Source organism: Mytilus galloprovincialis, chromosome 14 (genome assembly GCF_965363235.1).
Source record: "Mytilus galloprovincialis chromosome 14, xbMytGall1.hap1.1, whole genome shotgun sequence".
NCBI lineage: Eukaryota > Metazoa > Mollusca > Bivalvia > Mytilida > Mytilidae > Mytilus > Mytilus galloprovincialis.
The window spans coordinates 66,590,091-66,605,194 of NC_134851.1; the positions used below are offsets into that span (position 1 = coordinate 66,590,091).

The 15,104-nt window shown below is 30.2% G+C and overlaps 1 protein-coding gene across 1 annotated transcript; it reads right to left on the reverse strand.

Annotated features, from left to right (window-relative positions):
- Positions 1–5,036: 5,036 nt before the first annotated feature.
- On the reverse strand, positions 5,037–15,064 carry LOC143059253 (uncharacterized). The gene is made up of 8 exons (XM_076232729.1): positions 14,966–15,064; positions 12,598–12,655; positions 9,698–10,042; positions 9,114–9,218; positions 7,200–7,301; positions 6,317–6,358; positions 5,804–5,851; positions 5,037–5,215 (listed from the first exon to the last, which is right to left on the reverse strand). Exons 1-8 carry the CDS (start codon positions 14,990–14,992, stop codon positions 5,088–5,090), a joined length of 855 nt encoding a protein of 284 aa, XP_076088844.1. The 5' UTR covers positions 14,993–15,064; the 3' UTR covers positions 5,037–5,087.
- Positions 15,065–15,104: the final 40 nt, after the last annotated feature.

Sequence of the window (15,104 nt, forward strand, 5' to 3'; positions counted from 1 at the left end):
GTTTTCTTGTATTTGGTACATGTACGTTATTTTTGTTTCCCCTTATTCATTGTCCGTGTTTTTGTGTTGGTACTCCTAGTTTCTCATGTTTGTCCCACATACAAGATAATAAAAAGAGGGACTTAATTTCGAAGTCAGTTTAGAGATTGTTTTAAATTATGTGTTACAAGGATATTTATTGCGATCAAGTTATGAATACTTTTTTTCTCCCGAATCGGATGCAACTAGCAGACGGGAAAAGGTGACTGTAGGGTCTTCATGTACATTATCATAAATGTGTGATCTTGAAAAACAACTGACTAATTACTTCGAATTCTAGTACTTTTTCCTTAATATTTACGATTTTATTTCTCGTGCTTCATTTACCCCAATTTGAATTTTACGTGTTTCCCGGTTAAGAACCCCCTTTACCACCCCTGTATATGTCAATTAGACAGATATCTATGCAGCAGCACAAATAATACAGAAAAAGATATAGATGATAAACCTTCTATTTGTTCAAATTGAAATGTAGTATTTAGGATGATTTTCTTGCAGATTATACCTTCTGGTATACATAAAAGGAAATGTAGTTGAGACTTAGTTGAGATATTTAACTGTCATTTATTTTTCACAGGTTTTTATGCTTTTGATTTATACTTAAAAATAATATCATTATGAAATTATTAATAGTTAAATGTGTTGAACAGAATAAAACTTAACAATGTTATAACTTTTGATGTTGTAGATGTCATCATCAAGATCACATGGAATCACTGAACAACAAGTGTTAGACAAAACTACAAACTTTCTAAAATGGGCTCCAAAAAGACAAGGTGTGAGAAGAAAGAAGTTGAAGTTTTCACTATTATTATTAATAAATAGATTTATTTTAATTTTATCGTATTAAAAATTTCTCTATAATCAGTGGTTGGACATTAGAATACATGGGGTAGGAACAGCAAACTTTGTTTTATATTTTGATCATTCAGACATTTCAAATAGACATTTGGCAATGAAATGTGTTATAAGGAATGTGTGCTTTCGAAAATTGGAATATAAAAAAGAAGATGTGGTATGATTACAAATGAGACAACTGTTCACAAAGAGACCAAAATGACACAGACATTAACAATTATAGGTCACCGTACGACCTTCAACAATGAGCAAAGCCCATACCGCATAGTCAGATATAAAAGGCCCCAGCTATAATAGTTCAATACTGAAAATATTGTTTTTGCTGATTTTTTCAATAATTCTCTTGGATGATAAGTTGTGTTGTTATTTGCATATCGCTGAATGTTAAAAAAAATATCGGTGGTTAAATTATGGTTCGTAGAAAGCCCTTAACACACATATTTGTTATTCAGATGATGGGTTGTTGACATCATCATGGTCAAGCCATGCTCTCATCAAACGAATGTGATCACTCAGTTTTATTGTTAAAAATAGTAATCTTTTACGGGTAATTGACAGTGAATGGCATCTACATGTATTCAAAGTTTTGTGCACCCAACCACTTTTAATTGGTGTACCTATTGTTAACAAGACAACCATCAACCAAAAAAACATTTATAATTTATACATCTTTAGGTCACCATACAGTCTTCAAAAATGAGCAAAAACCCACACCATGTCAAATATAACTAGACAATGACTTTATTTAAAGTTAAACAATTTTTTGGAGATTATTTGTTATACTTGGGTCGGATGGAGCAGTAATTGCATGAAGTTTCCTGCGGCAGAATGTTGCTATGGCATTTAGCATGTCGAGTGCCTTGAGAAGTCACTAGCTTGAGTATTGCTACAGCATAAAATTATGGACTGCAAGACACAGAAAATACAGGATGAATGAATTTTAAGTTTTAGGTTGAAACACAGTTAAACACAACCACTACCCAATTTTGATTCTGTGTGGAATATTGTATTAACCCTGAATTCAATCTGAATTCAAATTAGGTTATTGGTTGAAACAATGTTGAAGCAAAAATTATTCTATATTGATTCAAAGTTGAACATCAACGTTGATTCAAAATAGACTTTCAACGTTGATACAAATTTGCAAAATCTAATAATAATTCAAATAAAGGCAACAGTAGTATACCGCTGTTCAAAACTCATAAATCCATGGACAAAAAACAAAATCGGGGTAACAAACTAAAACCGAGGGAAACGCATTAAATATAAGAGGAGAACAACGACACAACACCGAAACGCAACACACACAGAAACGGACCAAGCAACAGACAAAACACCACGAGAATAACAAATATAACATCAAAACCAAATACAAGAATTTGGGATAGATAAGTACCGTGCCACGTCTTATCTAAAAAATAAGAGAAAACACAAACGACTCAACGTTAAAATGCAACACACACAGAAACGAACAATATTATAACAATGGCCATCTTCCTGACTTGGTACAGGACACTTTTAAAGGGGAATAAAAGTGGTGGGTGAAACATTGATTCAACATAGAAAATAAACATTGATTCAATGTCAAATCAATGTTGTGTGCCTGCAGGGAAGCCACTTACAACCAATGAAAAAAATCATGCATCTAATTAAGACTAAATTATCATTCAGTACATGTCTATCATCAAATGGATTTAGATTAACGACGCCATAAACAGTCAGAGCAAAACATGACCCTGTGCAAAACAAACATACAGATCCATGAATGTGTATATGTATATTACAATAACCTTAAGTTAGCGTTCGATTTACTAATAACAAAACCAATATGTATACCGATAAAAACAATATTCAATGATCTAATTACAGTGTTGAATTGGTAACCTTTTAGAATAAGTTTACTGAAAGGATGGATACGTTTACCAGGATCGTTTTAAAATTTTCGATCAGAGTAAATAACATTTACTTAAAAATGAGTATGTGCTATCCCGTTTGAAATATGTTTTCTACAACCAAAATTATAAATCAAATATGTATATCTATGGAAGAATTTAGAAAAGGTTTTACGTAATTTGTGGTGACGAAATCCCTGAATTAATAATTTACCAGTAATACATAGATAACGATTGTTAAAATCAAATAACAACAGACACGGGTAAAGCGAACGAGTTTCGAAATACAAACTCCGTTAGATGGTGCCAAAGAAGCATCACAATCCCAAAAGATAAAATTAACAATAAGGGACGAATTTGTCCCTGTAAAAACGAAATGTCTAAATCTAGGAAAGAGCAGTTCTTAATGTTTAAATTTGATTTATTTCTTTAAATTCTTTTGGGTTAGTTTCGGATTGATGTAGTATTGCTCCCTCTTATACTATGTTTTGTAATAAAGATGTGGAAACAAATTTGCATCGGCTAGTAATAACTTCTCATCATCATTGCCTTTCGTTTGCTTTTTCATGTGACAGATTTGTTTGCACACTTGTTTATGCTATAGTGACCAGTGTCTTTGTAGATGTATTTCAGGAAAAGTTTTGTTTCTTCTCTAAAAGTTCAATTGAAGGTACCAAAACGTTTTTGGTAAACTTTTATATCGACTTCAAAAATAATACCGAATGGTCTTAAAGGATGGGATATGGATATTAACGTTATTTACGATCTTAAAAACGCGTTGTTTTTATTTGTCCTGATTAATATAATACTTTTACTGTTGGTCTGTTTTTGATTATATCTATTTTGAGTGGCTCTGTACTGGTTCTATTTTAGCATGTTTAAGAAGCTATTTATTCCATTTGGGAAAAAAATGTATAACAATAAAAAAAAAAGTATGATAAGCATTTTTATACATGTATTCGATGCAAATGCAAATAACGCTGAATTTAAAACTGTTATTGTAACCATTATGATAAGAATTGTAGCTAGAAATTGAAAGCTTTCAAATCAGAATCTAAAGTATCAACAAAATATCAAATATGATTCCGATAAATCGAGAGTACTTGATTTTCTCGTAGTTTTCTCGTTTGATTTGTTTTACATTGTCTAACCGGGCCTTTTATAGCTGACTATGCGGTATGGGCTTTGCTCATTGTTGAAGGCCGTACGGTGACCTATAGTTGTTAATTTCTGTGTCATTTTGGTCTTTTGTGGATAGTTGTCTCATTGGCAATCATACCACATCTTCTTTTTTATATATTGAGAAATAAAATTTAATCAAGTTTAATCCTAGCCTGTCATATAACTGACCTTGTACCGCACGGTTCGCACAAAATTTGCATTCATTTAAGGACTGATTTATTTAGAAAAAAAATGAGCACTGTATGTTGTCGATTTTTTGCTGCGTTAAATAAATCAGACATTTCTTAAGACTTTCTAAATACAAAATGCATTCAAATGACGAAAATATGTATAACATCTGTACCTCATCATACCTCCTCCTAATAACTCAGATTATTGAAGGTAAGTATAAGCTTGGTGTGGACAAACGTGTTTGTTATATAAAATGGTATAGATAGAAACATAGGTGCCATGAAAATGTTCGAAATTTACCAAATTTTCAACAATAAGAATCTCATAAAACCTTTACATCACGTGTGGACTCATGACGGCGAGACATTTCATAATCCCACAAACAAAAGTCTGGAGACGGATGTATATTGCGTTTAATGATAAGATTTGCAGGAAAAAATCTTTGAAAGTAAAATCACAAAAAACTGAACTTTGAGAAAAATCATTTTGGAAAGAACATTATCACATGGCAATTTCAAATAACAAAACGCATCAAAAACGAATGGACAAGAACTGTCATATTCCTGACTTGGTACAGGCATTATCAAATGTAGAAAATGGTGGATTAAACCTGATTTTATAGCGCTAACCCTCTCACTTTGATGACAGTCTCATCAAATTCCGTTATATTTACATTGATGCGTTAACTAAACAGACACAATAAATTAATAGTCAAAATATGGGTACATCAGTCATCATCGTATAACAATTTAAAAAGGGGAACGTACTAATAACGTATATTGTGGGGAAAATATAACAAAAATTAGCTTGTTTTTTATAAATTTAAAGATGAGGCAAGACTACGAAATAGAAACAATGTTTTTGCTGCTGCGTATCTATGATAAGTTGATTTGCAGATTGATTTGTTAATGCTGATTGTTTTGTGAGCATGTACGGCATAATGCATCAATTAAGATGAAAGAAGTTATTATTTGGTAACATTTCGTCAAATGGTGTTACTGTATTGTTTTCATTTCCATGATCCTCATCATTACATCTATGCGCTGCTGTATTTGTTTGTGACTGTTTATTATCTGTAAATATTAATAGAATATGTAAGCAACACTGACTGAATATATTTTCTACCAAAATAATTAAGGAATACAATTTTTTCTGGAAATAATCAAACGTCGATATCAAGTTATGAGCAACAAAAATATGGATATTATGGACGATAACATGAACTTGTAGTCCGAATCAATCTGGAACCTCCAATATTAATATGATATTCATAATTGGGACGTTCGAGTTACAAAAGTATTACAATATTATTTTATTATTCATATTTCAAACTCACACAAAGGAAGAAACTGGTAAGCACTATTTTAATCATGTAATTTTTATTCAAATCTTTTAGAAGTTAATTTTGATTTGCGTGGGATATTGTCATGTAAAGAAATCCATGGAGCAGTGTTTGAGAAATATAATGTTATATAATAAAAAAAAACTCAATGAAGATAACATGCACCGAAATATTCAAAAGTATGATTTACAAATTTTGTAAATAATTTTTTTACATACATGCCGTTTACTCTTGATAATAGAATAATAAGAACGAATTCACAACAAATAATAAATTTTCAATATTGATCAATACAATTCACAACTATCTGACTACTAACCTGGATCCATACTTTTTTCATTTGTGTCCACGTCATTGGAAAAAGATCCTTTGATTAAAATATAAAAAAATAAATGTAATATAGAAAAGGAAATTAAAAAGAAAGACAATGAAAGAGACGACTTAATTTTAACATCCCACTTATGATTTATTTAGTTGTAAATATCAACATTCAAACAACGAACGCAAATTTAATACTTGCGTTTTCGAAAAAGCAAAGAAGCTAGTAAATTAAAGAATTTCTAGTGGTGAAGTGGAAAATCGGACTCCGTCACAATTTGTATGACTATTTGGTAAAAAAACTGGTCCACAGATAACATCTATGGGTCAAATTAAATTAAACAGAACTGTCTGTACCTCAACCAAATTACTATTATATTGCACTTTTGTAAATTTCAATTAATTTCCCCACATATATAAAAAAGAAAAAAAAAGAAACACATTATTAGAACCCCAGCGCGATTGGCTTTTCAAATTATTGTATTAACAGACGTTAGCTAAATTATTCGCTTACCTTTGTTTGAATAACTCATATGCAGTTTTAATTCGTGTGTGTCTGTTAAGAAAAATATGATAGTATTTTCAATCATTAGTCATTGTCGATGAGTTAAAACAAGCCCGACACCATTTAGACTAGACTGTCTATAGTTTACGGGAAATTGTAGCATTATGCAGACATCTAGATTTGTTTTCCTAAGGTTGATAATAGAAAAGAAACATGTAATCTAAATGTGATTTTAGTAAAAAAAAAATATAAATCACAAAGGCCAAGCTTTTCAATTGTCTTTTTTTTTTATCAGACCTCTTCAGATTTGGTCATGGCAGTATATCAACCACAAGATGTCTTATGTGTATGTTATAACTGAAACAATCTGTAATGTTTATTTCATTAGTAAACACAAATGTAGGCAAGATACTTATGACGTTAACATGTAAGATTTATGTTGTTTACTAATTTTACACCAAATTTATTAACCTAGAGTATTTCTTAACGTTGGAGATTAATGTATTTAGTTTAGTTGAGTAAGTGACACAACCCATCTGTACATCTGCTCATATCCAACCCATATAAACAGTTGGTCAGACAAAACATCTTACTCTACAATTGTACTGATATAACTGATAAAGATTATTGGTCATTTGTTTAAAAAAGGAATGAATGACAGGAACTGTGGACCATAAAAAAAATCAGGATTCGTTTGATAGGGGATTACGCCAAAGAATTACTGCAATGGTTATCGTACGTATCGAAAGAGTGAGTCTAAATGGGGAAAAAAATTACAACAATACTTTACATAGTCCAATTTATGAATAAAAAAAATAGAAGATGGTTGACAACACTACATCTTCTCACCTTATTATGTAAATAAAATGTTTGTGTATACATGTAAGCTTACCTTTGTGTCTTCTCTGTCGTACACGCTGGACGACAAATATAATATTCGTTATAAAAGAAACTCCAAACAACCCAACTAATGTAAAAGTTGCAATTACCCATCCTGCAAAAAATAAATATGTGAACCTATTGAAATTTCATTTTGTTTTTTATTGTTAGCTGTATTTTTGTAGCTCCGTACGTAATAAAGTAAGTAAAAAAGCTTTGTTGTTTGTTTCGTTCAAAAGTGGTTCTTGGTTGATTGATTATAATTAAGTGATTATTTTTTTTTAAATGTATATGTCATGTACATGTTACTATTTTATACAGGTTATAACTTGTACAAATATAATTGTACAAGTTATTACTACTAGTACAATTTTTACTGATAAACGATAATAACTTGTACAAAATCACATTTCTACCCTGGCCTATCTGATGTTCAAACAAATCGTTTATACAAATAATTTATTACTTAATAGCCTAAAGGTATAGATTTAAACATGTGAGTACTAATAACTAAACAAATACATGAGCAAAACCATTTAGTTTAGTATTAAAGACTTAAATGTAACATGTGTAAAGATGGAAAACAGTGTTGAAAAATATGTTATGATGAAATAATTAACTTGTGGTGTGCCAATATTTTGTCTTATATGTCAGTATTCACACGAAACTAATTTTACACAAACACTGACACAAATGATGAAACTGGTACGAGCACTGAAAAAGGTGTTGACATAGAAACAAACTTCCAAATATTACGTGCAAGAAAACAGAGCCCTGTCAGGCCAACAAAGATAGGTTAATGAAATGTTGTATTCTTCCAAAGGAAGATAAAAAGATTTAGAAATTAGAGACAATGTTATAATACCAGAGCAAATAGTAGACCGAGATCCGATGGACTGTAGCATTATAAAAGATGAATTGCTGAAGTTTGTAAAAAATGGATACAAAATAAGGGAAAATCTTGGTTTAATTAGTTGAAATTAATGTGAATGATTCAGAGAAAAGATTTGACAATATTGGTCATACCAGAGACAACTGAGGTAAATGTCAAAAAACAGTACAATTGCTTTCTTTATGCGGACAGGCAAATGAAAATGCAGAAGATGGAACTTATTAGGTAATTCCAGATGTCATGTTTCGTTTTCTTATGCAAACAAATAGGTTACTTGATCTACTAGACTTTACTTTGGTTTGTGTATGATATGATAATATAAATGCAACTTTTTGTAATCATTTACGTTTCAAAATAAATGGTATTAAAATTCCATTTTTGTTTTTGTTTTTGTGTTGCTTTTAACAACTTTGTCACTTTGCACTAGTAGTCTGTATTAATGTGGCAACACATTGTTAAGCTTAATTTGTTCAAGGTGACAATTTACTAATGTTATTACTTTGCGTCTGTCGTTCGTCTGTAACCTTTGAAGATTTAAAAAAAAAACAACTATAATAAACACGTGTGAAAAAGGAGGAAACAAACACAAAACGAGTTTTTAAAATACACTTGAAATCTACTAAGCAAATTTAAACAAACAAATTAATAAATAAGAGGAAATCAAAATACTACTACCACAATGCAAAAAACAAATGCCAGACTAACAAAGCAAAAGAAAAGCATTTATGAATAAAACATTAAACACAGAAGAAACAAATAAAATTCAAAGTGAGTTGTACAAGTTCTTATTTTTTCTTCAGAACAATTGTACAAGTTATTTGTACAGGTAATAACTTGTATTTAGGCACCATACAAGTAACTACTTGTTCACAAATGTGTTAAGTAATAACCTGCGCAAAATGATAACATGTGCACGACATAAATATACATATTTCCACTTACTTTCAGTTCCTGAGGTATTTGTTTTTATATACTGTGAACATTGAATAAATTGCTTCAACAACAAGCCAGTTTATCTATCATAAAAATTGATACCTTGAGTTCCCAACGGTATATCTGAATTGTCTGGTCTACTTGACGTTTTCGAAATTTTACCTTGTAGCCTGATTGGATCTAAGGTCTTGTTGAAAATTGTAAAACCTACAATGATAAATTAATCAAACTTAAGTCAAACATGCATTCATCAACAAAATATAATAAATCATTTCAAAATGGCTATTTTGTCAAAACTTTGTACCCAGTAAATCAGGCAAGTAGGATAATGAAAACATATATTTGGTGTCGAAAACAACTAATGTTTTTATTGCTCGATTTAAAAAGTTTATTTTTTATCTTCATTGGTTTCGCATTCTCATCAATCGTTATAACCAAATAACAGTGCTCAAATTTTACAGAAATATGAGGAAATATAACAAGAAGTTGGAAGTAAAATAAAATCGACATGTAAAATCTATGACCAATCCTTTTTTCATCACAGAACAGCTTCAACTATTTGTAATGACATATTTCAATATAGAACAGCAAACAGTAATGCACAATGTGAACAGCCGATATCAATTCTCATATCAGACAACTTGCCTGTCAAGCTACACCAGAAAGTAAGAAACAAGCATACCTACTTTTTATGTCATATTTAACAAATACTATTGCTGAATATATTATATCGTCTGCTTTAAGTCTAGATCTACATCCAAAAGTTGTATTTACTGAATTGTCTTTTGCTGTGACGAACCATGTAAACTCTTTACAATCAGTGGAACATTCACAGTTCGTGTAATTACATTTACCGTATAAGTGGACGCATGCATTATTATAATATCTTATATAATCATAAGTTCTATTGTTCAGTATAATCTCAACAGTACATCCCATGAAAGCAAAATTTGACGAGCATTTGAATTGAAATAGTTTAGCTCCATTTTTCATAAATGTAGTAGCTTGCAAATCTATTCTAGGTTCGGACGCTGAAATAATAAAATTATGATATGTCCCCTGCTTTAAAGACTGTAACTATAGGTAGCACAATACAAAGATTTGTTTGCTTCCAATCACTGACCTTTACAATGCTGTAAATGTCTTATGAATGCATACAAAAAATAAATGAGGTATATATAGATAAATAAAAGATTAATCTTTTAAATGGATGCAAAATTTTTATTATGCAATTATTATGTAATTAGTGGCAAAATCTGGGTCAGTTCAATTATATGAATTTAGTTGTATCATCTCTACAGAAAATTTTAACGAAATCTTAATCAACACATCATGGGCTTCAAAAGGGTGTCTCAAATTGTCCCTATGGTATTTCATTCTCTCATAAATCTCCAATTAGTGTAAAATTCCTAACCACATAAAATAAGATAATGTTTAATTAGGTGTGAAATTTGTTCTACACATTCTATCTGAAATCGGAGACACCTTTTGTAGATAATGGCCATAGAAACAACATATAATAAAATCAATTGCAACCTTCTATGAATACCTATGCAGAAGCTAATTTCAATTGAAAGTGGAAAGTTTGTGAAAAATATTGTAGACACAGTTAACATTATAATTGGTTATATAATTGTTGCATAATACTTACATTGCATTACTTTGAAAGAGGTATCCATAACTACCACTAATATAAATGTTCAAGCATTATTAGGAAAGTTACAGTATTTTAAAACTTAGGAGTTGGAGTTATAAAATCTTTGTATTGTGCTACTTTAAGTCAGAGGCGACGATACAACTACATTTCAACATTACATACACCCTTTCACTAAAAAAGGTTTGTAGACTTATATTATCAGATTATTACATGGCATTTTTCATATCGCATGTATTATCAGCCCAAGGTTCAATGTCAGCCCAAAAGCCGCATGGCTCGAAGGCTGGTATTGACAGAGGGCTGAACATACATGCGATATGAAAAAAATGACATGTTATGATCTTTTTATCATATGCTTCAACAATGGAGAAAAATAACAGATTCATATATCAATTCTTTTACGTAGTTGCCAAACAGAAGTTCAAAGAGTGAGAAGTTCACGGACGTCGGACCCCAAATTTAGTACATTCGACATGAAATCTTTCTGCCATATGCCTCAACAGAGAAGACAAACATTTAAATATGGACGAATTGACAAACAAAAATCAACAATATATATGTACATAATGAATACTGTTAGGAAAAGTCAACTTTTTCAAAGTAACTTTCTAAATTGTGTTTGAAACTTTTAAAAAATGCATTTATTTGATAATTTGTTTGTTTTTTATTTGTTTTTTTTATCAATATTTTACACAATATACTTTCCAGTATCCAAATAATTGTTTTGTACACTACTTTGTGATGTTTTTCACTGAAAACGTTGCATTGAGGTGTATTTTCCGGAATATGCCGCGTATCACCGGAATGCCATGCGATAACATTACGGAAAGGCATGTGATAACAATCGAAGTATGTGATAAACTTTTCATATCAGCCCGCTAAGCACCAATTCGATAAATATGGAAATCACGTAAATTTAATGCTATTATCATACAGTAAAAATTATATGTTATTTAGTCTAAGTATATGATAAATATATATATTTTGTTTTTCGTTTTGCTTTGTCAGATTTTAATATCCGGGCTTTAGTATCTAAGATTTCTAGTTGTGTACTCAAATTAATATCTTTAAAAGTTCTAATTCTTTGCATAAATGAACTTGGTAAATGTTAATATAAAACTATGTGCTCTTTTGTTGTGTTCTCTTTGCTAATTTATAAGACAACATATGAGTTATTCGCCTAATTGCATATGTGATATCTATTAATTTTTTTACAAAAATGAAAACAAATCTGGTAATACATTTGATTTGTATTTTTATAAACAAATATAGAAACAAAATAACTTCCACTTTGAAAACAAATCTTTACATTATTGAACTACAAAACTTTGATTTTAATTAATTGTTTTACAATATATAAGGGATAGAAGTTTTCATGTCAAAGTTAAAACTGAGAATGGAAATGGGGAATGTGTCAAAGAGACAACAACCCGACCACAGAAAAAACAACAGCAGAAGGTCACCAACAGGTCTTCAATGTAGCGAGAAATTCCCGCACCCGGAGGTGTCCTTCAGCTTGTCTTTCTCAAACAAGCGACTCATTGAATAGTAAGTCATTATTTTGTTTTTAATTTCTTGACATAGACCGCAACTAACTGTTTTATTTTTAAATATATTTAAAATTACCAGTTGATCAGTTTTTGGGAGAGAAAAATCACATTGTTTATGGGTAGACTGTTTGACCCATTGCTATTATTATACCACATAACCTACTGAATAAGCAAAATAAGTGCAAGAAAACACAAACGTTTTTAAGAGAAACATTTATATTTGTAGTATAATAAAGTGAAACATTCATATTTATAGTATTTTTAATTGATAGTCCGAAAAATAGATCAACATGATCGATTGTCATCCAACCAAAGAAACATTTGCAATTGCAGTAGATGTATTGTAAAAAGATATCATATATAAGCTTAGTTTACATACAGCAATTGTCCAATGAGGATATGATTAAAAGTAAAGCGTAGAGACTATACTGTGTAATCTAAAAAAGAAACAAAATGATAATATAATAAATAAAATAATGATTTATGTATTATGCGAAAACAACCATTTTTTTAGCACCATGCAATATATTGTTGAATAAAACAAAAGATGTTTTAAACAAACAAAACTTGCTTTTACTATTTTAGTTTTTATGGAATTTAGGTCTTAAATCATACAATCCATGCACATGGTGAGGTTCTGAAATAGAAAGAAACGTTTATATGTAATCAAAATTGCTGATACAGGCATGCTGTCAAAGGAGCATTGGGAAGTTTGAACATAAGCCTATTGATAATTTCCAAAAAACTATTAACTGAATATTTGTTTAAATATAAATATAATGACACAGAAATTAACACCTATATGTCACCGTACTGCATTCAAGAATGAGCCAAGCCCATATCGCATAGTCAGCCATATAAGGCCCAGACATGACAATGTAAAACAATTCAAACTAGAAAACACACGACCTAATTTTGTACAAAAAATGAACGGAACACAAATATAAAACACATAAACAAACGGACAACCACTGAATTACAGTTCCTGACTTGTAACAGACACATACATACAGAATTCGGCGGGGTTCAACATGTTAGCAGGATCCCAATCCTCCTCTTAACCAGAGGCAGTGGTATAACAGTACAACATAAGAACGAACTATAAAAATCAGTTGAAAAAGGTTTTAACTCATCAGATGAAAAAAAAAAAAAAAGTTGACGTGGCCGGGTACTTGTACTAAGAGTACTCGCAGTTATCTTACAGCTTATTCAATGCCACTAACAACTAATAAAAAAATCATGCATCTAAGACTAAATTATCAATTAGTACACATCCAACATCCAATGAATTTAGTGTAAAGACGTCATAAACATTCAGAGAAAAAGCTTGTGCAATGCAAAGATACAGGTTACGACAGATTGCAGATCCACGAATGTGTATATGTATAAAACATACAAGTTATACTTAGTTTTCTTTTATTTACTGATAACAAAATCAATATTAATACCAATAAAAACATAATCAATGATCTTATTACAGTGATGAATTGGTAACCTTTTAGAAAAAGTTTTTTTTAAAGGATCGATAAGTTTACCAGGATAGTTTCTAAACTTTGGGCACGGTTAACAACATTACCGTAAAAATGAGGATGTGCTATCCCGTTTGAAATAAGTGTAACAGTTCTGCAGGTACAACCAAACTTCAAAACCAAATCTTTAGATCTATGGAAATATTTTTTGAATGTTATAAGTAATTAATTGTAACGAAATCCCTAGCTCAATAATTTACCAGTAATTCATAGATTACGTTCTTTAAAATCAAAAACGTCTAAGTTTGTTATAAATTATAACAGTACTGCAGCACTGATTATAAATTGTCAACCATCATTTTGTGTGGCTTATGCTATAATCAATGTTTGTTTATTGTAAACCTTGACCTAACCTTTTCGCCGATAAAGTCATGTGCATTTATATTATATCGTATAACTGAATTGCTACATGTACTAAGTAATCCTTATTTTTAGACGTGTATTTTAAAGGGTGGTTATCTGTTATCTATATTAATTTATGTGTGTTTATCATAATACATGCAATATACAGACAATTATCTATCATGTAATCATTAATAAACCAGAAAAATAGTAGTCCATAATTGTATTATCTGTATAAAGGATTACTTGTATGTGTAATATTACGCAAACAAATGCATTTTTTTAAGTTTAAGATAAATGATCTCAATATATTGAAGCAAACATGTTAAAATTATTTGTACTTACAGTTTTTTTAATTTCAAATTAAATTCAATCATATAAAATTTAAACTATGCAATTGTGTAAAATGTTGTGAACGAAATATTTTGTATTACGGATGTACTTAGGTGAAATTTAAACAATCAAGAAATTAAAATTGATACAACATTTTGAAAGAGAACCAGTCAAGGAACAAAATAAGCTAAAAAAAATGTTAGGTCATGGACCTCCTTTTCTATATATTTGAGTTTTTAAAAAAGCGGGAAAAGGCTGACATGGACTTTTACCTTACATTTGCATTGGTATCATTTGGGTCTCAAATCGAAAGAACAAAACAAAAGAAATTGCTTAAATTATGAGCTATTGAAGTATTTTATACAAAGAAAAATGGGTGTTATGGGGTAAATAATTTACCCTGTATCAATAGAAAAATACCAAGGAGTAAGAACATTTGACACCAATTTCCATAACCTCCCAAAGTACATCCTTAAAAGAAAATCTTTATAGTTATTATACAATTAAGATTACTGTTAATAAGTGTTTTGAAACGTATTTTACCTTTATATGTAGATATATCTGTGTCATTATTTTACTTTGTTTAACCAAGCTACTGTTGAACCATCGATATGATCATCGAGTGCACTTTTTGGGTTAATTTGTATCTATTTGTTCATATGATAATTGTTTATCTTGTTTA